The 24,904-nt window shown below is 51.5% G+C and overlaps 1 protein-coding gene across 1 annotated transcript; it reads left to right on the top strand.

The window, feature by feature from the left end:
* Positions 1-4,878: 4,878 nt before the first annotated feature.
* Positions 4,879-24,372, top strand: CBY3 (chibby family member 3). The gene is made up of 5 exons (XM_021940147.2): positions 4,879-4,928; positions 6,590-6,684; positions 6,804-7,852; positions 21,184-21,493; positions 24,165-24,372. The coding sequence occupies exons 1-3, from the start codon at positions 4,879-4,881 to the stop codon at positions 7,532-7,534; spliced, it is 876 nt and encodes a 291-aa protein (XP_021795839.1). The 3' UTR covers positions 7,535-7,852; positions 21,184-21,493; positions 24,165-24,372.
* Positions 24,373-24,904: the final 532 nt, after the last annotated feature.

Genomic DNA, 24,904 nt, shown 5'->3' with positions numbered 1-24,904 from the left:
TTAGAGAAATGCAAATTAAAACCTCAATTTATTAAGGATGAGGCCGGGCGCAATGACTCACATCTGTAATCCCAGCATTCTGGGAGGTCAAGGCAGACAGATCACCTGAGGTCAGGAGTTTGAGACCAGCCTGGCAAACATGGTGAAAACCCATCTCTACTAAAAATACAAAAATTGGGCCGGGCACAGTGGCTCACGCCTATAATCCCAACACTTTGAGAGGCCAGGGCAAGTGGATCACCTGAGGTCTGGAGTTTGAGACCAGCCTTGCCAACATGGTGAAACCCCATCTCTACTAAAAGTATAAAAATTAGCCAGGCGTGGTGGCAGGTGCCTGTAATTCCAGCTACTTGGGAGGCTGAGGCAGGAGAATCTCTTGAACCCAGCAGGCAGAGGTTTCAGTGAGCCGAGATCATGCCATTGCACTCCAGCCTGGGCAACAACAGCGAAACTCCATCTCAAAAAAAAAGCCTGGGCGCGGTGGCTCACGCCTGTAATCCCAGCATGAGGTGGGCGATCACCTGAGGTCGGGAGTTCAAGACCAGCCTGACCAACGTGGAGAAACCCCGTCTCTACTAAAAATACAAAATTAGCCAGGCGTGGTGGCACATGCCTGTAATCCCACCTACACGGGAGGCTGAGGTGGAGGTTGTGGTGAGCCAAGATTGCGCCATTGCACTTCAGCCTAGGCAACAAGAGTGAAACTCCATCTCAAAAAAAAAAAAAAAAGATACAAAAATTAGCCAGGCATAGTGGCATGTGCCTGTAATCCCACATACTCAGGAGGCTGAGGCAGAAGAATCGCTTGAACCCGGGAAGCAGAGGTTGTGGTGACCCAAGGCTGCGCCACTGCACTCCAGCCTGAGTGACAGGATGAGACTCTGCCTCCAAAAATTAAATAAGTAAATAAACAGATTTATTAAGGCTGGGTACAGTGGCTCAAGCCTATAATCCCAGCACTTAAGGAGGCAGAGGCGGATGGATCACTTGAGGTCAGGAGTTCAAGACCAGCCTGACCAACATGGTGAAACCCCATCTCTAGTTAAAAAAAAAAAAAAAATTAGCCAGGTGTGCACACGCCTGTAATCCCACTTACTTGGGAGGCTGAGGCAGGAGAATCGCTTGAACCCAGGAGGCGCAGGTTGCAGTGAGTCGAGATCACACCACTGCACTCCAGCCTCAGCAACAAAAGCGAAACTCCATCTCAAAAAATAAATAGACAAATAAATAAAATACATTAATTAAGGATGAGCTTGTTAAAAATTTAAAAGAACAACAACAAAACAGCAAAAACCCCACAATTTCGACACGCTACCACTATGGCTAAAATTAAAAAGGCTTGGCCAGGCAGGGTGGCTCAAGCCTGTAATCCCAGCACTTTGGGAGGCCGAGGCAGGTGGATCACGAGGTCAGGAGATCGAGCCCATCCTGGCTAACATGGTGAAACCCCGTCTCTACTAAAAATACAAAAAAATTAGCCAGGTGTGGTGGCAGGCACCTGCAGTCCCACCTACTTAGGAGGCTGAGGCAGGAGAATGGCGTGAACCCAGGAGATGGAGCTTGCAGTAAGCAGAGATCGTGCCACTGCACTGCAGCCTGGACAACAGAGCAAGACTCCGTCTCAAAAAAAAGGGCTTACTAGCTGGGTCCCGTGGCTCCTGCCTGTAATCCTAGCACTTTGGGAGGCCCAGAGGCCCAAGTGGAAGGATCCCTTGAGCCCAGGAGTTTGAGACCAGCCTAGGCACCACGGTGAGACCCTGTCTCACAAAACACCATCACCACCTTTAATTAAGCAAATTTTTTAAAAATGAAGGTTTATCAAACTAAGTGTCGGCCAGGATACACAGAAACAGAAATTTTCACTCACTGTTAGTGGCTTAAGAAAAAGGTAAACATGCACCTGCCATATGACCCAGCCATTCCATTCCTGGGGATTTACTTAAGAGAAATGAAAGCATATGTCCACATAAAGATGAACAAAAATGTTCAGAGCAGTTTTATTTGCAGTAGCCCCCAAACTGGAAACAACCCAAATGTGCATCAACAGCTGAATGGCAAAACAAATTGTGTGGTGTTTCCATACAATGAAATACTACTCAGCAATAAAAAGTAATGCATTGTTAATAAATGCAACAACATGGATAAATTTTAAAATAATTATGTGGTGAGAAGCCAATGCCAAAAAAATCTATACGGAGGCCAGGCACGGTGACTCATACCTGTAATTCCAGCAGTTTGGGCAGCCGAGGCGGGCGGATCACTGAAGGCCAGAAGTTTGAGACCAGCCTGGTGAACATGGTGAAACCCCATTTCTACTAAAAATATAAAAGTTAGCTGGGTGTGGTGGTGTGCGCCTGTAATCCCAGCTACTTGGAAGGCTGAGACAGGAGAATCACTTGAACCCGGGTGGCAGAGGTTGCAGTGAGCTGAGATCGTACCACTGCACTCCAGCCTGGGCAACAAAGTGAGACTCCTCTCAAAAAAAAAAGAAAAAAAGGTAATGGATACCACCAAATGGATACACTCATTATCTTGATTTTGGGAATGATTTCACGTAACAAATTATTGAAATACTTCACATTATACGTTATAAATATATGTAGTTGGCCGGGCGTGGTGGCTCACGCCTATAATCCCGGCCCTTTGGGAGGCTGAGGCGGGCGGATCACAAGGTCAGGAGATTGAGATCATCCTGGCCAACACCATGAAACCATGTCTCTACTAAAAAAAAAATACAAAAAATTAGCCGGGTGTAGTGGCGGGTGCCTGTAGTCCCAGCTACTTGGGAGGCTGAAGCAGGAGAATGGCATGAACCTGGGAGGCGGAGCTTGCAGTGAGCTGAGATCGCGCCACTGCACTCCAGCCTGGGCGACACAGCGAGACTCCATCTCAAAAAATAAAAAATAAATAAATAAATAAATAAATGTAGTTGATTATGTCAGTTATACCTCAATAAAACGATTACAGAAGTTTCCTAGGAGGTGGCACTACCAGCGGACTCTGCCCCAGCTTGTGAGCTCCTGTGATTCTGGGTCTGTCCCTTGTAGTCAGGTGGATGGGCTTAGCAGTTAGGACTGACTTCATTTCCTTCCACTGTCCGCACACATGGCACTTGTCCTTCAAACATGCCCAGCCACTTCCTTCCTCTACCCCCAGGTCTTCAAGGGACTGGAGTCTCCTTATTGTTCAGATTTTAGCATGAATGTCAAGGGCCTTCACTGAGCACCACATCTAAATTAGTTCCTACTCCTCACCCTGTCCCAAAATCACTTTCTGTATTTCCCTGGTTTGTTTTCTTCACTGTACGTATCAGAATTAGACATTCTTTTTATTTATTCTTTGATTTTTTTTGAGACGGAGTCTCGCTCTGTTGCCCAGACTGGAGCGCAGTGGTGTGATCTCGGCCAACTGCAACTACTGCCTCCTGGGTTCAAGTGATTCTCCTGCCTCAGCCTCCCAAGCAGTGGGGGTTACAGGCATGCACCACCACGCCTGGCTAGTTTTGTATTTTGAGAAGAGATGGGGTTTCTCCATGTTGGTCAGGCTGGTCTCGAACTCCTGACCTCAGGTGATCCACCTGCCTCGGCCTCCCAGGGTGCTGGGATTACAGGTGTGAGCCACTGCACCTGGCCTGAATATTCTTATTGATTTAGTCGTTCCTTTTTTTTTTTTTTGAGATGGAGTTTCGCTCTTGTTGCCCAGGTTGGAGTGCAGTGGCACAATCTTCACTCACTGTAATCTCTGCCTCCTGAGTTCAAGCAATTATCCTGCCTCAGCCTCCTGAGTAGCTGGGATTACAGGCACCTGCCACCACGCCTGGCTAATTTTTTTCTATTTTTAGTAGACATGGAGTTTCACCATGTTGGTCAGGCTGTTCTCGAGCTGCTGACTTCAGGTGATCCACCCACCTTCCCCTCCCAAAGTGCTGGGATTTACAGGCGTGAAACACCATGCCTGGCCCTCTTTTTTTTTTTTTTTTTAACACAAGGTCTCTATCGCCCATGCTGGAGTGCAGTGGCACAATCACTGCTCACTGCAGCTTTCACCTCCTGGGCTCAGGTGATCCTCCCACCTCAGCCTCTTGAGTAGCTGGGACTACAGTCGCATGCCACCACACCCAGCTACTTTGTTTTTGTGGAGATGGGGTCTTGCCATGTTGGCTAGTCTACCCTTTCATTTTTATCATCTATTCTATTATCTTCCTCCCTCCTCAGTTGGCACCTTACTGAGAACCCAGATCCCTGGGTGCACCCAAAGGTGCTGTAGGTGCTGGCTGATAACTCTCAGCTGCCCTGGCCAATAACTGACTGACATGTAAAAGGAGGGTACAAAAGGCTGGCTCCCTTGCCTTAAGGAGGCCTAACTGTGGTGCCATTTGTGCTCCGAGTTCCCCATGACAGCAAGCAGAAGCTAGGCTCCATGTGAGACCACACTCTGGCTCAACCTTAGCCTGTTTTCTCTGCCCTGTCTTGCTTCCCTCACCCCCTTCTCCTGAGAGCACTTCCCCAATAATTCACTTGAACAAGAATGCTCATCTTAGGCTCTGCTAGGGAACCTGACTCATGACACCCTCTGTTAGCTTCCTGAGAGACTATCTTGTTAGTTCCCCTAGAACAAATTCCTGTCTTGGACTCTGCTTATGTCCACGCCCCTCATTTCCCTGCCAAGAATGACAGCTTAATGAGGGAATATCTTCATCATTTCCCTAGAACTGTTCCTAGAACACAGTAGGTGCTCAATGATGTACTGAATGCATGCAGGGGAGAGCCCAGAGTCTATTTGACAGCTCAGTAGTCAGCACCCCTTCTTGTCTGGGGGTGGCCTGGCCTGGAGGCATTGTGAGTCACAGCAGGTGGACAGGAGCTGAGTGGGTCAGAGATGGGACTAGCCCTGGGACAGCAGCTCCGCAACTCCACCACATCTTCCAGGTGAGGCACAACATACAGTGAGGATTAACGGGGAAGGATCCTCTGAGAAGATACAATCTCAAGGGTGGGCCTGGATGTGGGCTTCCAGAGACCATCTCCCTGAACCAGATCTTGGGGATGGTATGTACCATCCAGCCTCTGTCCACCTATATGTGAGGGATAAGTGTCTTATGAATTAACGAAGACATAACAGAGGGGGAACCCTGCTCCAGTTCTTTCTCTTCTCACTGTCCATGGGCAGAAGAGGAATTAGAAACAACACATAACTCCCTTTTTCACATAACAGAATCAGTACTTACTGGGCTGGGGGGTGGGTGGGTGCAGGGAGAAGTGAGCAAAATGGGACTTGTCTGTTTTCTGGACTTTGGACACCCTGAGGGCATAGTTTGTTTGGAACAAATGTCATGTTTAGTGTGCACAATCCCTGTTACTTTGAGCCCTATGCATAGGTCTAGCCTATGGCAGATACCCCAGGATGTCAGTGAACACACTGGACTGTGGTCTGTATACACATCTGTCTTCCAAGCTGGATTAGGAGCATCTTGAGGGCAGGTAGAGGCTGTTCCGGCTCCCCTTCCCAAGACCAGAGCCTGGCACAGAGCAGATGCTAGTTCAAGTCCATCAAATGACTGAATGATGAGGGCAATAATGCTGTTGGCTATGCTAGACATCCTCCCAGATTGTTTTCAGAATCCAGATCTAACCGTGGCTTTGTAATCCTTCCGCAGTTCCCTCTTACCCACAAAAGGAAGTCTAAGCTTCTGAGCCTGCCTGTACAGCACCTTCACGTAGTGCACTGGTCCACCTTCCCAGGTTCCTCTTCTGCTCTTCCTAGCACCAATCCTATCCAAGCTCGTGTTCACATCTGAAATAGGAAAGTCCTGCCCTGCCGGATACAGTGGCTCATGCCTGTAATCCCAGCACTTTGGGAGGCCGAGGCAGGCAGATCACCTGAGGTCAGGAGTTCGAGACCAGCCTGGCCAACATGGTGAAACCCTGTCTTCACTAAAAATACAAAAATTAGCTGGGGGTGATGGCAGGCGCCTGTAATCTCAGCTACTCAAGAGGCTGAGGCAGGAGAACTGCTGAAACCCTGGAGGCGGAGGTTGCGGTGAGCCAAGCTTGTGCCACTGCGCTCCAGCTCGGGCAACAACAGCGAGACTCCGTCTCAAAAAAAAGAAAAAAAGAAAAAGCCCTGCTCGGCTCTTCCCTCTGCCTAGAAGCTCTCCATTTTCCATCCTCAACCCACCTGGCACAGTCCTACTCCTCCTTTATTTATTTATTTATTTTATTTTTTTTTTGAGACGGAGTCTCGCTCTGTCGCCCAGGCTGGAGTGCAGTGGCGCAATCTCGGCTCACTGCAAGCTCCGCCTCCCGGGTTTACGCCATTCTCCTGCCTCAGCCTCCCGAGTAGCTGGGACTACAGGCGCCCGCCACCTCGCCCGGCTAGTTTTTTTTTTTTTTTTTTTTTGTATTTTTTAGTAGAGACGGGGTTTCAGTGTGTTAGCCAGGATGGTCTCGATCTCCTGACCTCGTGATCCACCCGTCTCGGCCTCCCAAAGTGCTGGGATTACAGGCTTGAGCCACCGCGCCCGGCCTACTCCTCCTTTAAATATCTACTTACTTGTCTTGCTATCATTCCCTACCCCTCACCCTTCCAGCTGCAACTCAGAGAACAGGGCCCTCCTCCCGTCCTCCATCTGCATATCTATCCCAGGGCCTGAACCCTCAGTGGTCTTTGGGGAAGGTGGTTTAGGTGAGACTGTTGCCTGTGCTGCGTGGAAGGAGGGGCTCCTTGGTGGCCAGCAGCCGGTTAGCCACAGCCGCAGCCCTAGGTGCAGGGCTAAGACATGTCCACCGGCCTCGCGGTTTGAGAGGCGGCCTGTACCAAGCACGCTGCTCACCCGGACTCTTGTCTCCTAGCAGCGCCCCCTGGCTCGCCTTCATCATTCTGGACATCCGGGCTCCCGCGACAAGCGCGCAGCAAGAGTCGCCAGCGCTCCCGAGGCTCCCCTCCGAGCTCCTGCGTGCCCTACAAGGTCCACGCCCTGGCAACCTTCGAGTGCCTGGCTACAAGCCATGCCAGCCGCCTGTGGGAGCAGCTGCAGCAGTTCTGGGCCGATCACATCTCGCGGCCCTTCTCGCCACGGCGGCCGCCGCTGCGCCGCATGTCTTCCCTGTCCACCTTCTACCTGCTGGACCACAACACGCGCCAGGCAGAGCTGGGCCTCGCCTACGGCGCGCCGCGCATGCGCCTCAGCAACCAGGCCTTCGTGTTCCGCGGCGGGCGGTGGACCACTGAGGGCCCGCTGGCGCGGACGCGGTCGCCGCTGCTCTCGCGGACCGCCTCGAGCTGGAAGGCGCAGGTGCAGCAGACCAAGAGCCAGGTGTTGCTGGAGGAGAACAACTACCTGAAGCTGCAGCAGGAACTGCTTATGGACATGATGACTGAGGCCATGGCGCGCATGCACTTGCTGGAGAAGAAGCTCAACCCCGAGGTGACCCCGACGGCTGCGGCGCGCGCCTGGCAGAGGAAGATGCGCAAGCGCGCAGGCGCCAGCGGGGGCGTGCTCATGATCCAGCCGTGCGTTCTGGACTCGCAGTGACGAAATAAAGGCCGCGCTACGCATGCGCGCCTCGCGCCTCGCGCCTGCCACTGCCTCCGCGCTAGACTGGCCCCCGCGGATCCCTGGGCCGGGCTCTGCGCGTGGGTGGGGGAGGTCTGCGTGGCCTCCGGGACTGCCCCCCGGGGCTGGCTGTCGGCGGGGGACGCAAGCCTAAGCTGCCTGTTTTGGGAGGGTGCGATGGGGCCGTGGAGGAGGGTCTGCGCGTGGCTCTCCGTCGTGCGGAATGGAAGCAAGGCTTGCCGCCGACATAACCCAGCTAGGGCGGAGTGGCGAGTAATGGCCTTGTAGGCCATCCAGGTAATGGAGGGCGAAGTCCCGGAGACGGAGGAACCGCGGTGCTCGGGGAATGAAGGGTGCGGTGCGGAGCGAGCGGGGGGTCGGGGACTTTGCACTTAGTCCGTCCTCAGGGCCTCTAGGCTCAGGAGGTCTAGAAACTAGGAGTCCCAGGGTAAGTGTTACTTTACATTCCCAAGAGAAGCTTTCTGGAAACCATGGGCTGTGCGGCCCCCACTTGCCTGTGCGGCATTTTGGGGAGTGGCGTCTGTGTTACAGGCCCCCCGTTTTTTTTTAAACACGGGGTCTCGCTCTATCACCCAGGCTGGAGCGCAGTGGCACGATCATGGCTCACTGCAACCTCCAGCTTCCGGGCTCAAGCAATCCTTCCAGCTTAGCCTCCTAAACGTGGGATTACAGGCGTGAGCCTCTGCGCCGGGCCCAAGCCTCGTTTCTTTTTCTTTTCTTTCTTTTACTTTTTCTTTGAGACGGACTTTGGCTCTTGTTGCCCAGGCTGGAGTGCAATGGCGCGATCTCGGCTCACCTCAACCTCTGCCTCCTGGGTTCAAGCGATTCTCTTACCTCAGCCTCCCAAGTAGCTGGATTACAGGCATGCGCCACCACGCCCGGCTAATTTTTTTGTTTGTTTTTGAGAGAGTCTCGCTCTGCCACCCAGGCTGGAGTGCAGTGCTGCGATCTCGGCTCACTGCAAGCTCGCCTCGCGGGTACAAACGATTCTTCTGCCTCAGCCTCCTGAGTAGCTGGGACTACAGGCGCGCGCCACCACGCCCGGCTGATTTTTATATTTTCAGTAGAGATGGGGTTTCACCATATTGGCCAGGCTGGTCTCGAACTCCTAATCTCGTGATCTGCCCGCCTCTGCCTCCCAAAGTGCTGGGATTACAGGCGTGAGCCACCGCGCCCGTCCTCAGGCCTCCTTTTCTACCTCCACAGAATGCAGTCTGCCTGGCTCACAATGTTTTAAAAATTGCATTAGTTGCCAGTTTCAGAATTTGGAGATACCACACTAAAAATCCAGATTTCCTGGGGCCAGGCATGGGGGCTCATGCTTGTAATCCCAGCACTTTGAGAGGTCGAGGCGGGCCGATCACTTGAGGTCAGGAGTTCAAGGCCAGCCTGACCAACAAGGTGAAACCACGTCTGTTCTAAAAATACCAAAAATCGGCCGGGCGCGGTGTCGGGTGCCTGTAAGCCTAGCACTTTGGGAGGCTGAGGTGGGCTGATTGCCTGAGCTCAGGAGTTTGAGACCAACCTGGACAACATGGTGAAACCCCATCTCTACCAAAATACAAAAAAATTAGCCAGGTGTGGTGGCGCATGCCTGTAGTCTCAGCTACCCTGGAGGCTAAGGCGGGAGAATCACTTGAACCTGGGAGGTGGAGGTTACAGTGAGCTGAGATCATGCCACTGCACTCCAATCTGGGAGACAGAGTGAGACTCTTGTCTCAAAACAAAACAAAATTAGCTGGGCTTGGTGGCATGCGCCTACAGTCCCAGTTACTGCTGACGCTGAGACAGGAGAATCGCATGAATCGGGGAGGCAGAGGATGCAGTGAGCCACCATCATGCCACTGCACTCGAAATCCAGACTCTGTCTCAAAAAAATAAAATAAAATTTAAAAATCCAGCCGGGTACGGTGGCTCACACCTGTAATCCCAGCACTTCGGGACGCCAAGGTGGGTGGGTCACCTGAGGTCAGGAGTTCGACACCAACCTGGCCAACATGGTGAAACACTATTTCTACTAAAAATACAAAAATTAGCCAGGCGTGATGGCAGACACCTGTAATCCCAGCTACTTGGGAGGCTGAAGCAGGAAACTCACTTGAACCGGAGAGGTGGAGGTTGCAGTGAGCCACTGCACTCCAGCCTGGATGACAAAGTGAGACTCTGTCTCAAAAAAAAACCAGGCAGGCCGGGCGCGGTGGCTCAAGCCTGTAATCCCAGCACTTTGGGAGGCCGAGGCGGGTGGATCTCGAGGTCAGGAGATCGAGACTATCCTGGCTAACATGGTGAAACCCCGTCTCTACTAAAAATACAAAAAACTAGCCGGGCGTGGTGGCGGGCGCCTGTAGTCTCAGCTACTTGGGAGGCTGAGGCGGGAGAATGGCGTGAACCCGGGAGGCGGAGCTTGCAGTGAGGAGATCACGCCACTGCACTCCAGCCTGGGAGACACAGCGAGACTCTGTCTCAAAAAAAAACCAGGCAGATTAGGTTACCAAGGGATAGGAGGACAGAGTGTGTGTGTGTGTGTGTGTGTGTGTGTGTGTACACAAGGGGGCTTCCTTTTGGGGTGGTGAGAAATTAGCACTATAGTGGTGATAGTTTTGCAACATTGTAATAAAAGTCACTGAATGGTACACTTCAAAACGGTGAATTTTATGTGAATTTTATCACAATAAAAGAAGTAAAAGGAGGAAGATGCTTTACATAAAAACATGAAGCAAAACTTATATGTAGCATGCCAAAAATAGCAAAACTCATAAAGGGATCCAAGAATGCCTAAAGTTTAGGGAATATTACTTTGGCCAGAGTACTTGAAAACAAATACAGTCCTAGGGTGGAGAAAGGTATCTGCCCCACCAAACCTGCAGCAGGCAGGGAGCCTTACAGCCCAGTGCACGCCCTGTTTAGAAAGGGGCATCCACAGGCCAGGTGCGGCGGCTCATGCTTGTAATCCCAGCACTTTGGGAGGCCGAGGCGGGCGGATCACGAGGTCAGGAGATCGAGACCATCCTGGCTAACACGGTGAAACCCCGTCTCTACTAAAAAATACAAAAAATTAGCCTGGCATGGTGATGGGCGCCTGTAGTCCCAGCTACTCGGGAGGCTGAGGCAGGAGAATGACCTGAGCCCGGGAGGCGGAGGTTGCAGTGAGCCAAGATTGCACCACTGCTCTCCAGCCTGGGCGACAGAGCCAGACTCTGTCGCAAAAAAAAAAAAAAAAAAAGAGATGAAGGCTCAGGGAAGTGGGAATGTCAGAATGGATTTATTACATGAGACCAGAAAGTGTTGCATGGAGCTGCCCTTCACTAAGGCAATGCAGAATGCGGACGTGAGGGGGCACCAGTGTCAGAAAGCTGGTGGTGGCTGTGCTTTGTGGCTAGGAGATGCTGCCATGGAACTTGGCTCCTCAGTGTCTTGGGGATGACACAATTCTGGAATGGCATTTAACCGTTCTGGATGGCAACATTTAACCCTCAGAAGCCAAGAGGGCATTCTTATCATACTGTGCAGCAAGATTGGAATGGCAACTGTGGGAGGGGGCGTGCTGCTCAGGGATCTATGGCAGTGACAATAACAGGTCATTGATGGGCAGCCAGCCAAAGAAAGGGAGGCAGACGGTGACTGACAGGAAAGTTTGGGAACAAGGACGAGGGTCATGCTGCAGAGATCTCACCGTCTTCCTCTGACGGTGCCACAGCCCTTTGGGAAAGACAGGAAAACCTCTCAATTAACTGAAATTCAGTTTGTACCACTACAGTAGAGTGGCAGGTTTGACCTACAGATTGAATTACACAAAGATATTTTAGGCCAGGTGCAGTGGCTCACACCTGTAATCCCAACCCTTTTGGAGGTTAAGGCAGGAAGATTGCTTGAAGCAAGAAGTTCAAGACCAGCTTGGGCAGTATAATGAGACCCCCATCTCTAAAAAAAGAAAATCAGAGAAAAAGACATTTGTTTTGTTTTTGAGAGAGTCTCGCTCTGTCGCCCAGGCTGGAGTGCAGTGGTGCGATCTCAGCTCACTGCAACCTCTGCCTCCCAGATTCAAGTGATTCTCCTGCCTCAGCCTCCCAAGTAGCTGGGATTACAGGTGCGCGCCACCACGCCCGGCTAATTTTTTGTATTTTTAGTAGCATTTCACTGTGTTGGCCAGGATGATCTCGATCTCCTGATCTCATGATCCACCCACCTCAGCCTCCCAAAGTGCTGGGATTACAGGCGTGAGCCACCGCATCCAGCCAAAAGAAAAACATTTTAAAACCATTTGAGAATGTGGAGTGAGAGCTGTGCCAGCCACATGGACTAAGGAGGAGGCCAGGCAGTAGGAGATGCTAAGGAATGGCCTGTGGGGAAGTAAATGTGATGTGTGCGTTGGAAGCAGGCTCAGCGAGCCCAGTGACAAGACCAGGACCTCAACCTGCAGCTAAGCATTCTGAAGCCCCTAATGCAGGTGGCAGGTGGCATCTAGGACTGTAACAAGTGGCAGTAAAAACTGTCAGTGGCGGCTGGGGTGGCAGCTCAAGTCTGTAATCCCAGCACTTTGGGAGACGGAGGCGGACGGATCACTTGAGGTCAGGAGTTCAAGACCAGCCTGGGCAACTTGGTGAAGCCCCATCTCTACTAAAAATACAAAAACTAGCTGGGCGTGGTGGCACACACCTGTAGTCCCAGCAACTCTGGAGGCTGAGGCAGGAGAATCGCTTGAACCCAGGAGGCGGAGGTTGCAGTAAGACGAGATCACACCACTGCACCCCAGCCTGGGCAACAGAATGAGACTCGGTCTCAAAAAAAAAAAAAAAAAAAAAAAAATTGTCAGTGGCGATTGTGCAGGGATGGTTGTCCAGAATGGAATATTAGCCAGAAAAGCACAAGAAGCACAACTCTTAAGAGGAAAAACTGACCTTGCAAAGCCCAGGTCAGAAGTCCTTGAGGCTGGGTGCAGTGGCTGACGCCTGTAATCCCAGCACTTTGGGAGGCTGAGGCGGGCAGATCACCTGAGGTCAGGAGTTCAAGACCAGCCTGGCCAACATGATGAAACCCTGTCTCTACTAAAAATACAAAAGTTAGCCAGGTGTTGTGGCGTCCACCTGTAGTCCCAGCTACTTGGGAGGCTGAGGCAGGAGAATCTCTTGAACCTGGGAGGTGGAGGTTTCAGTAAGCCAAGACTGCGCCACTGCACTCCAGCCTGGGCGACAGTGTGAGACTCCACCTCAAAAAACAACAACAACAACAAAGAAAAACAGCCTGAACAACATGGCCAGACTCCATCTTTACAAAAAAAATTTTTTTTAATTAGCCAGATATAGTGGCATGCACCTGTGGTCCCAGCTACTCTGGAGGCTGAGGCAGGAAAATTGCTTGAACCTGGGAGGTTGAGGCTGCAGTGAGTTATGATCACACCGCTGCACTCCAGCCTGGGCAAAAGAGCAGGACCCTGTCTCAAAAAAATAAAAAGTAAATATAAAAGGTGCTTGAGAGAGCGTGGGCAGGGTAAAAAGGATGAAAAACATATGCGACTGTGCCACAGCCACAGGTCCCATGGAGAACCCACGCATTGGCCATGTGTTGGCCAGGACGGGGCTGTGCCCTCCTTTCCGTAGGGGTCCCAGGGTGTCTGATTACAGCTGGCAGAGTGTTCTCCGGAAAACCACCTGCCTGCCCCATGTCTGGCCAGGAGCACAGTGTTCACAACCACAGTCCCCACTTCTCTCTTTTTTTTTTTTTGAGACGGAGTCTCGCTCTGTCGCCCAGGCTGGAGTGCAGTGGCGCAATCTCAGCTCACTGCAAGCTCCGCCTCCCGGGTTCATGCCATTCTCCTGCCTCAGCCTCCCGAGTACCTGGGACTACAGGCGCCCACCACCACGCCCAGCTAATTTTTTGTATTTTTTAGTAGAAACGGGGTTTCACCATGTTAGCCAGGATGGTCTCGATCTCCTGACCTCGTGATCCGCCCGCCTCGGCCTCCCAAAGTGCTGGGATTACAGGCGTGAGCCACCGTGCCCCGCCCACAGTCACCACTTCTCTATTTTTCCTGCCTGCGTCTTGCTCAGCTCTGAATGGCTTCCCACTGTGCACTTTAATCTTGCTCCTGCCGGACGTGGTGGCACATAGCTGTGGTCCCAGCTACTTGGGAGCCTCAGATGGGAGGATGGTTTGAGCCCAGGAGTTCGAGGCTGCAGTGAGTCATGATTGTGCCCCTGCACTCCAGCCTGGGCAACTGAGTGAGACCCCATCTCTAATTAAAAAAAAAAAAAAAAAGACCTAGCAGTGTCCACACATCTAGCCAGTTTATCTTGTGACTTGTGACTGCACGGGTATTTCCCAGCAGGGGAGTGCCATGCTTTTCCTCTCTGCCTGGTGGATGGGGACAGTCAGGCTGGTCCCACTTTGGGGCCCTTCCATCACCCAGGCTCTGGTTCAAGGCATAGCGTAGCCCTCTCTCCTGGAGTTCCAGCTGGAGCAGCCACTGCTTCGCTGGGCAGGAGGATGAGGGACATGAGAGGGTGGCCCCACATCAGGGCTGATGATGGAGGTTGCTCTGGCAGGTCTCTGCTCTGGCCTGGGGGCCTTGTTTCTGCTCCTCAGCCCAGGTGGTGGCTAGATGGGCAGCATTACCACAGGTCTGGGGCCTGGATCTCAGCTCGTCAGAAGTATGAAAGTCACACAAGGAACTCCTTGACCCTGCCATGGCTGTTGCCACAGTAATGCCTCCCTGGTCCCATTTGCAGCTATGCAGAGAGATGGGGACATCAGTACCCTGCAGACAGAGGGGAAATGGCCTATGCAAACCCAGTACAAAGCATAAAACCTATGGTAATAATTAACCCTAGTCCAGCGCAGTGGGGCCCACCTGTAGTCCTTGTAGTCCTAGTCACTCCGAAGGCTGAGTTGGGAGGACCACTTGAGCCCAGCAGTTCGAGGCTGCAGTAAGCTATGCTATGAGCTACAAGCAAGACCCCATCGTAAAAACCCCAAAAAACCTTGCTCCTGCCTTAACCGTCAATTCCGACACTTGCATGTTGGTCTCAACTCTCCTATGACACTCCTGAGACATTCCCACCCTTAATGATACCCTTGGCCTGGTCAGTCTGGAAGCACCCCTTCTCTGCACAGCCTTGCTTGCTGCCTATGCTCAGACATGTCAAAAAGAGAGTCCAGGCCAGGCATGGTGGCTCACGCCTGTAACCCGAACACTCTGGGAGGCTGAGGTGGGCGGATCACTTGAGGTCAGGAGTTCGAGACCAGCCTGGCCAACATGGTGAAAGCCCGTCTCTATTAAAAATACAAAAATTAGGCTGGGCGCGGTGGCTCATGCCTGTAGTCCCAGCTACTCGGGAGGCTGAGGCAGGAGAATGGCGTGAACCTGGGAGGCGGAGGTTGCAGTGAGCCAAGATTGCACCACTGCACTCCAGCCTGGGTGACAGTGAGACTCCATCTCAAAAAAAAAAAAAAAAACAAAAAAATTAGCTGGGCATGTTGGTGTGCACCTGTAATCCCAGCTTCTTGGAAGGCTGAGGCAGAGAATCACTTAAACCCAGGAGGCAGAGGTTGCAGTGAGCCAAGACCACACCACCTGCACTCCAGCTTGTGCAACAAAGTGAGACTGTATCTTAAAAAAAAAAAAAAGAAAAAGAAGGTCTAGATAACTTAGAAGCCTGGCCGAGTTCTTTCCCATGTGCACATGGGAAATAATGGCCACAGAAGCCTGGTGGCCACCGGAATGTACTGTGCAGGGACCAAAGGCCCATGACAGCCTGCTGGGTCTCCAGGAACAGTGGAAAGAAGGAAGCCTATGGTTGCAGTGAGCCAAGATAGCACTACTGCACTCTGGCGACAAAGCGAGACTCCATCTCAAAAAAAACTAAAAAGGAACTGGGTGATGAGTACACGAGGGTTTATAATACTGTTCTCACTAATTTTGTTTATGGTTGGATATTTTCCATAATAAAATTTTTTTCAGGCCGGGGGCAGTGGCTCTCGCCTGTAATCCCAAAACCTTGGGAGGCCGAGGCAGGCAGATCACCTGAAGTTGGGAGTTTGAGACCAGCCTGATCAACATAGAGAAACCCTGTCTCTACTAAAACTACAAAATTAGCCAGGCGTGGTGGCGCATACCTGTAATCCCAGCTACTCGGGAGGCTGAGGTAGAAGAATCACTTAAACCTGGGAGGTGGAGGTTGTGGTGAGCCGAGAACGTGCCATTGCACTCCAGCCTGGGCAACAAGAGCGAAACTCCATCTCAAAAAAAAAAATTTTTTTTCATTGGCTGGGCTTGGTCGCTCATGCCTATAATCCAAGCACTTTGGGAGGCTGAGGCAGGCAGATCACCTGAGGTCAGAAGTTCAAGACTAGCCTGACCAACATGGTGAAACCCCATCTCTACTAAAAATACAAAAATTAACTGGGCGTGGTGGTCCGTGCCTGTAATCTCAGCTGCTCAGGAGGCTGAGGCAGGAGAATCACTTGGGAGGCAGAGGTTGCAGTGAGCTGAGATTGTGCCATTGCACTCCAGTCTGGGTGACAGAGCAAGACTCTGTCTCAAAAAAAAAAGAAAGAAAGAAAATCACCCTCAGTTCCCTTAGAAAGATAGAAGCAATTTAATTCGAAGTCGGCAACCAGAAAGCCAAATGCAGAAAACTCTACAAATTATTAGCAAACCAAATTCAACAATGTATTGAAGTGACAATTTGTCATAAGCAAGCTGAGTTTATCCTAGGAATACAATGGTGACTAAAGTTAGGAAAAAAATCTATAAATGTAAATGTATACATAAACAGATGAAAAGAGAAAAAGCAGGCAGGGCACAAAGGCTAACACCTGTAATCCCAGCATTTTGAGAAGCTGAGGTGGGCAGATCACTTGGGTCCAGGAGTTTGAGACCAGCCTGGGCAGCATGGCAAAATCCCATCTCTACAAAAAAATATAAAAAATTAGTCTAGCATGGTGGCATGTGCCTGTAGCCCCATCTACCCGGGAGGTTGATGTGGAAGAATCAGTTGGGCACAGGAGGTTGAGGCTGCAGTGAGCTATGATTGAACCACTGCACTTCAGCCTGGGAAACAAATCAAGACCCTGTCTCAAAACAAACAAACAAACAAACAAAACCAAAAAAAAAAGGAAAGAAAAGAAAAACGAGAAAAGTCATACAATCTCAACAGATACAGAAAAATCATTTGAGGCCAGGTGCGGTGGCTCATGCCTGTAATCCCAGCACTGTGGGAGGCCAAGGCGGGTGAATCACTTGAGGTCAGGAGTTTGAGACCAGCCTGGGCAACATGATGAGACCCTGATTCTACTAACAACAAAAAATCAGCCAGGCAGGGTGGCACACGACTGTACTCCCAGCTACTCAGGAGGCTGAGGTGGGAGGATCCCTTGGGTCCAGAAGGTTGAGGCTGCAATGAGCTGTGATCCTGCCAGTACACTCCAACCTAGGTGAGAGAGTGAGATCCTGTCTCAAAAAACAAACAACAATAACAACAAAAGGCTGGGCATAATGGCTCACGCCTGTAATCCCAGCATTTTGGGAGGCCAAGGCCGGTGGATCATGTGAGGCCAGGAGTTCGAGACCAGCCTGGGCAACTTGGTGAAAACCCACCTCTAGTAAAAACACAAAAATAAGACAGGTGTGATGGCACGCGCTACTTGGGAGGCTGGGGCACGAGTTGCTTGAACCCAGGAGGCGGAGGTTGCAGTGAGCCGAGATCGTGCCACTGCACTCCAGCTTGAGCGACAGAGGAAGCCTCTGTCTCAAATAAATACTACAATTTGGGCCGGCTGGTGGCTCAAGCCTGTAATCCTGTGCATCTTTGGGAGGCCGAGACGGGCGGGATCACGGTGGGTCAGGAGAGACCATCCTGGCTAACACGGTGAAACCCCGCCTCTACTAAAAAAATACAAAAACCAGCCGGGCGAGGTGGCTGGGCGCCAGGTCCCAGCTACCGGGAGGCTGAGGCAGGAGAATGGCGTGAACTCCAGGAGGCGAGCTTGCAGTGAGCTGAGATCCGCCACGTACCCAGCCTGGTGGCAGAGCGAGACCTCGCCTCAAAAAAAAAAAAATAAAAAAAAAAAAATAAATAAATACTATAATTTGTTTATCCATTCACCTATTGATGGAAATTATTTATGTTGTTCCCAGGTTTGGCTTATTATAAATAAAGCTGCCCCATGCCTATAATTGCAGCACTTTGAGAGTCTGAAGCAGCAGAATCATTTGAGCCCAGGAGTTTGAGACCAGCCTGGGTAACCAATTGAGACCCTGTCTCTTAAAAAAAAAAAAAAAAAAAAAAAAAAGGATAGAGCACGGTGGTTCACACCTGTAATCTTAGCACTTTGGGGAGGCTGATGGCAGATTACTGAGGTTGGGAGTTCACACCAGCCTGGCCAACATTGTGAAACCCCTGCTCACTAACAATAAAAACCAGCCCAAACAGTGGCTGCACCTGTAATCCCAGCTACTCAGGAGGCTGAGGCAGAAGAATCACTTGAACCTCGAAAGCGGAGGCCGCAGTGAGCCGAGATTGCACCCACTGCACTCCAGCCTGGGCTACAGAGTGGTCTCTCAAAGAAAAAAAATGCTGGGCACTGTGGCTGCCTGTAATCCCAGCACCTGGGAGGCCAAGGAGAGCAGATCACAAGGTCAGGAGACCAAGACCATCCTGGCTAACACGTGAAACTCCGCCTCCACTAAAACACAAAAATTAGCTGAGCGGGCATGGTGGCGGTGCCTGTAGTTCCAGCTACTTGGGAGGCTGAGGCAGAATCCTGAACCCAGGAGTCGGAGGCTGCAGTGAGCCGAGATTGCATCACTGAACTCCAGCCTGGGCACAGAGCGAGATTCGGCCTCTAAATAAATAAATAAAATAGCCAGATGCAGTGGCAGCTCATAGTCCTAGCTACTGGGGAAGCTGGAGGCAGGAGGATGGCTTGAGCCCAGGAGTTCCAGGCCAGGCTGCAGTGAGCCATGATTATATCATTGCACTCCAGTCTAGGTGACAGAGTGAGACACTGTCTCAAAAAAAAAAGAAGGCCGGGCGCTGGTGGTTTCAAGCCTGTAATCCCAGCACTTTGGGAGGCCGCAGATGCATGGATCACAAGGTCAGGAGATCGAGACCATCCAGGCTAACACGGGTGAAACCCCGCTCTACTAAGAAATACAAAAAATAGCCGCATGCAGGTGGCAGCCACTGTAGTCCCAGCTACTCGGGAGGCTGAGGCCGAGAATGGCGTGAACCCGGGAGGCGGAGCTTGCAGCTGATCCGCCACTGCACTCCAGCCTGGGCGACAGCGCCAGACTGGGCTCTCAAAAAAAAAAGAACTGCTTTGAGTTCTTTTGGGTATATACACAGAAGTGGGATTACTAGGTCATATAATTCTATGTTAAATATTTTGAGGAACCTCCATACCATTTTCCACAGCAGCTGTATCTTTTTCCATTCCCACCAACAGTGCAATAAGGGTTCCAATTCTCCACATCCTTACAACACTTATTTCCTTTTTTTTTTTTTTTTTGAGACGAGTCTCATTGTGTCACCCAGGCTGGAGTGCAGGCGCCAGATCTCGCTCACTGGCAAAGCTCCGGCCCCAGGTTCACTTCATTCTCCTGCCTCAGCCTCCGAGTAGCTGGGACTACAGGGCGCCGCCACCATGCCCGCTAGTTTTTGTATTTTAGTAGAGGGGTTTCACCCATGTTAGCCAGGATGGGCCCTCGACCTCCTGACCTCTCGCGGATCCTTTTCACCTCACCGCCCCCCCAAAGTGCTGGGATTACAGGCTTGAGCCACCGCACCCGGCTTTTTTTTTTCTTTTTCTTTTTGAGATGGAGTTTCGCTCTTGTCACCCAGGTTGGAGTGGAATGGCACGATCTCGGCTCACTGCAAACTCCGTCTCCTGGGTTTAAGTGATTCTCCTGCCTCAGCCTCTTGAGTAGCGGAGATTACAGGTGCCTGCCACCACGTCCAGCTAATTTCTGTATTTTCTTAGTAGAGACGGTGGGGGTTTCACCATGTTAGCCAGGCTGGTCTTGAACTCCTGACCTCAGGTGATCCGCCCGCCTTGGCCATCCAAAGTGCTGGGAGTACAGACATGAGCCACCGCGCCCAGCCAACACTTGTTATTTTCTGTTGCTTTAATACTAGCCATCCTGATGGGTGTGAGGTGGTACCCCACTGTGGTTTTGTGTTTCCTGTCTTTCATTCATACAATTAATACTGCAATGAGGTTGGGAGTGGTGGCTCTTGTGGTGGCTCACTTTGGGAGGCCGAGGCGGGCGAATCACCTGAAGTCAGATCACCTGAGGTCGGGAGTTCCAGACCAGCCTGACCAACATCAAGAAACCCCATCTCCACTAAAAATATAAAATTAGCCGGGCGTGGCAGCACATGCCTGCAATCCCAGCTACTCGGGAGCCTGAGGCGTGAGGATCCCTTGAACCAGGGAGGTGGAGGTTGTGGTGAGCCGAGATCGTGCTATTGTACTTCAGCCTGGGCAACAAAAGGGAAACCCCATCTAAACAAAACAAAACTGTAAGGAAAAGTCTTGAGTATAAGGTAGGGTGCTCAGTCTTCCTCCTAATCACAGAAATGCAAAATAAAAATTAAAAATAAACTAAGAGCCATCCCGGCCAACATAGTGAAACCCCATCTCTACTAAATACTAAAAATACAAAAATTAGGGCCATGCACGGTGGCTCACACCTGTAATCCCAGCACTTTGGGAGGCCGAGGCGGGTGGATCACGAGGTCAAGAGATTGAGACTATCCTGGCCAACACAGTGAAACCCTGTCTCTACTAAAAATACAAAAAATTAGCCAGGCATGGTGGCGGGCACTTGTAGTCCCAACTACTCGGGAGGCTGAGGCAGGAGAATCACTTGAACCCAGGAAGTGGAGGTTGCAGTGAGACGAGTTGAGCCACTGCACTCCTGCCTGGGCGACAGAGCAAGACCCTATCTCAAAAACAGAGACCGGGGGCGGTGGCTCATGCCTGTAATGCCAGCACTTTGGGAGGCCGAGGTGGGTGGATCACCTGAGGTCAGGAGTTCGAGACCAGCCTGGCCAACATGGTGAAATCCCGTCTCTACTAAAAATACAAAAAATGGCCAGGTGTGGTGGCACATGCCTGTAATACCCAGCTTCTCAGGAGGCTGAGACAGGAGAGTCGCTTGAACCCGGGAGGCAGAGGTTGCAGTGAGCCGACATGGAGCCACTGCACTTCAGCCTGGGAGAGGAGACTCCACCTCAAAAAAATAAAAATAAAAATCTCTGCTCACCTGAGGGATTAGCAAAAACCCAAGAGTTTGCAACATCCACTGCCAGCAAGGCTGTGGGCGGGCACTCACATAAAACTGCTGAAGAGAATGTACAATGGAAAAATGCCTACGTAAGGAGATTTGACAACGGGGAGCAAAACCGCGTGTGCCTTCACCCTCTGACCAGGCAGTTCCACTTCACAGAATGGATCTCAAACTCGCATCCCCCGTCACAAACAGCCCTGAGATAAGGCGCTTGGTAGTCACTGTGTGTGCTTTCCTCCGGGCCCCTTCCCACAGGTGGCTACTGAGGTCATTTTATCAGACCCCCTGGGCTCACCTTTTATTGCATCCTGCACAGGGCAGCCTGGGCAGGCTTTGGCCAGCTTCGCACGGGTGCCACTGCACAGGCTCCCTGCAGAGCAGTGCCGGAGGACGGCGCCAGGAGCCAGTGCACACATCCCTCCTGTCCTCGGGGCCGGACAGCCACCGCGCGGGGAGACCCTTCGGTCTGGAGCAGTGCTGGTGTTGGCTCCACTCGCCGGGTCGCCCAGGGCCCTTCACTTCCCGATTAACTCCCCACCGCCGCCGCTTTCACGGGAAGCCAAGCCAAGTCACCTACGGCACGTGCACTGGATCAAAATAATACACGTTCGCACATGCGCCAGACGGTATGTTTCGTACTTAAAGAGCAGGGTTGGAAATGGAAGGTCCTCATCCTGCTTCCCCGCGGCGCGCGGGAGCTCGGGGAGCGCGCGCCCCCTGCCGGCGGGCCGGAGCGGCGGCGGGTTTCGCGCCCTCGGTGCCCTGCTAAGCTTGGAATTGCTTTGCTGGTTCCCGCCGGAGGCTGCTTTGAGGCTCCAAGTGACTCCCCGTTCCCCGGGTGCCTCGCCGTCGAGGTGCCCAAAGCCTCTCCATCTCTAGCGCTGGATGAGGCTCCCCTAGTTTTCCTTCTGCCCAGATACCCTGTACTGTCACGCAGGTTGTGCTGGTGGCGGGGGACCGGGACTGCACTTGCACGTGGCCTGGAGCTCACTTCCGCGCTCCCCCTCGCTGGACCTCTGACTGCGCAGGTCTCCGAGCTTGTTTCGTGGAGGCTTGGGATAGCTGGGAGGCCCCATGAGAGCGAGACGGTGAAGCTACCAGCAATGGGGCCTGCTTCTGATGTAGCCATTGACTGCAACTTGCACAGCTGAGCTTGCACATTCCTCCTCTCCTCCCCAGCCCCTGCCCTCGCACCCACCTGTGGCTGCCCCATGTCCTCTCCAGACCACCCCACACAGCTGTGGCTGCCCTCCCAGTCTCCCTCTTTCACCGCTCTGTGTGGTTTTGTCCTGTGCTTGCTCCTGACACATGGGCTTCGCTTTACCTTTCGTTTTTATTTTTCTAATTTTAACTTTAATTTTTTTTTTTTTTTTTTTTTTGAGACGGAGTTTCTCTTTTGTTGCCTAGGCTGGAATGCAATGGCGCACTTTCGGCTGACAGCAACCTCTGCCTCCCGGGTTCAAGCGATTTAATTCTCCTGCCTCCGCCTCCTGAGTAGCTGGGATTACAGGCATGTACCACTATGCCCGGCTAATTTTGTAGTTTTAGTAGAGACAGGGTTTCTCCATGTTGATCAGGCTGGTCTCGAACTCCTGGGATCCGCCTGCATCAGCCTCCCAAAGTGCTGGGATTACAGGCCTGAGCCACAGCGCCCGGGCTTTTATACTTGCCCAGGGCCAAAAGGAAGTCTTGCATTAGTCAAACTCACCAGATTCAGTAAAAAGTCAACTCTAGGCCGGGCGCGGTGGCTCAAGCCTGTAATCCCAGCACTTTGGGAGGCCGAGACGGGCGGATCACGAGGTCAGGAGATCGAGACCATCCTGGCTAGCACGGTGAAACCCCGTCTCTACTAAAAAATACAAAAAACTAGCCGGGCGAGGTGGCGGACGCCTGTAGTCCCAGCTACTCGGGAGGCTGAGGCAGGAGAATGGCGTAAACCCGGGAGGCGGAGCTTGCAGTGAGCTGAGATCCGGCCACTGCACTCCCGCCTGGGCGACAGAGCGAGACTCCGTCTCAAAAAAAAAAAAAAAAAGTCAACTCTAAAATAATTATTTGAGACCGGTGCAGTGGCTCACGCCTGTAATCCCAACAGGGGCAGGGTGCCGTGGCTCACACCTGTAATCACAGCACTTTGGGAGGCCTAGGCGGGTGGACCACGAGGTCAAGAAATAGAGACCATCCTGGCCAATATGGGGGGAACCCCGTCTCTACTAAAAATACAACAATTAGCTGGGCATGATGGTGTGCACCTGTAGTCCCAACTACTCAAGAGGCTGAGGTAGGAGAATTGCCTGAACCCGGGAGGTGGAGATTGCAGTGAGCCAAAATCATGCCACTGACTCCAGCCTGGTGACAGAGCAAGACTCCATCTCAAAAAAAAAAAAAACAGCCCAGAAAACAAAACGAGTCTTCGTCTCCATAAAAAATTAAAAAATAATTACTTGGGTATGGTGGCACCTGCTTGTGGTCCCGGCCTGTTGGGAAGTTGAGACGGGAGGAGAGCTTGGGCCCAGGAGTTGGAGGCTCCAGTGAACTATGATTGTGCCACTGGACTCCAGCCTGGGTGACACAGCAAGATCCCATTTCTAAAAAATAATTAAAAGCTGGGCGCAGTGGCTCACGCCTGTAATCCCAGCACTTTGGGAGGCTGAGGCCGGTGGATCGCCTGAGGTCAGGAGTTCGAGACCAGCCTGACCAACATGGAGAAACCCTGTCTCTACTAAAAATACAAAAATTAGCTGGGCCTGGTGGCACATGCCTATAATCCCAGCTACTAGGGAGGCTGAGGCAGGAGAATTGCTTGAACCTGGTGAGCCGAGATCGTGCCATTGCACTCCAGCCTGGGCAACAACAGCGAAACTCCGCCTCAAAAAAAAAAAAATAATAATAATAATAATTAAAATAAAATAGTTATCTGTCAAATTTCAGGACCAAAAGTCTAGGTCTTGTCAGTCAACAGACACAGCGGTGAGTGGGGGAAACCCTGGAGGAAAGGTGTGGAAGGGCAAGGGCTTTGGTGTATTTGGGTGTCACTGAGGAGGCCCAGCTCTCTGGTATACTGCCATCACCTCCTGACTGATTGATTAGGTGAGGATTGACCAAGGTAAACGGTTCAAAGGCTAAATGAAATTTAGCTGTGCTACCAAGAAGGTGCTCTATTTTTAGTGCAAGAGGCATTTTGTCTTCAATGTGTATAAATATATATTTTTTCAATGTGTATATAATATAAACACAGACACACTGCCAAGGGTGGTCTTTCCCGTAGTTCACTGATATTTCTGGTTCTTTTCCTTCTAGGCCTATGGGAAGGTTTTTCATTCCTGGCATCTTGAGGAAAGGTTTGGCCATGTGACTTATATGACTAATGAAATGTTGGCAGAAGGAATGTGTGTCACTTCTGGGCAAAAGCCAAAGAGCCATAGTGATGAATCCAGATGGCGGAGGCGTCATTCCCCTCCTGTAGTATGAGCTGTGAGAAATAAACCTTGTCATGTGAAGCCACTGAGATTTGGGGTTGTTATTGCAGCAAACCAGGCCCATCCTGACTAACACATCCTAAATCCTTTCAGAAACAAAACAGTACAGGCAAACTAGCAAACAGACAGGCAGACAGATTATTTCCCTGGAAACTCTGAGCCCTGAGAATCCAGAGTTCCTTTCTTGGATGCTGGATGGCAAGTGAAAGTATGCTCAAATCAAGGTTGGCACACCTCACGTTCACACTGAGCTGAAGGTGTGGGAGCTCCCACTCTGAGCTGGAGGGCCACGGTCACAGCTACTCAGTTAGGACCAGCCCTTGCTCTGTGTTGTGCTCATCTACATCATGGCCTTGTGAGGCTGCAGGTCGGAGTGGACTCTGGGGCTGTGGGTCATTCCACAGGGCTCTGATAACAGCCTCCTCATTCCTCCTACAGGGCTCCTTGGCTCTAGCCGTGTAAGTCAAGCCTCTTTCTTATTTGTTTGGGTTCTTTTTGTAGTTGTTATATATTCATGAGTCAGTAGTCATGACGGATCACAGCTTTTAGTGAACATTGTCA

The sequence above is a fragment of the Papio anubis genome, chromosome 5 (genome assembly GCF_008728515.1).
Source record: "Papio anubis isolate 15944 chromosome 5, Panubis1.0, whole genome shotgun sequence".
In the NCBI taxonomy this organism is placed as follows: Eukaryota; Metazoa; Chordata; class Mammalia; order Primates; family Cercopithecidae; genus Papio; species Papio anubis.
This window is presented reverse-complemented; position numbering and strand designations above follow the sequence as displayed.

Coding starts and splice junctions, on each gene's coding strand:
- CBY3 (XM_021940147.2), top strand. CDS start 4,879: ATGGGACTAGCCCTGGGACAGCAGCTCCGCAACTCCACCACATCTTCC. Junction 4,929..6,589: donor AACTCCACCACATCTTCCAG/GTGAGGCACAAC, acceptor TCACCCTTCCAG/CTGCAACTCAGAGAACAGGG. Junction 6,685..6,803: donor CTTTGGGGAAGGTGGTTTAG/GTGAGACTGTTG, acceptor TCGCGGTTTGAG/AGGCGGCCTGTACCAAGCAC.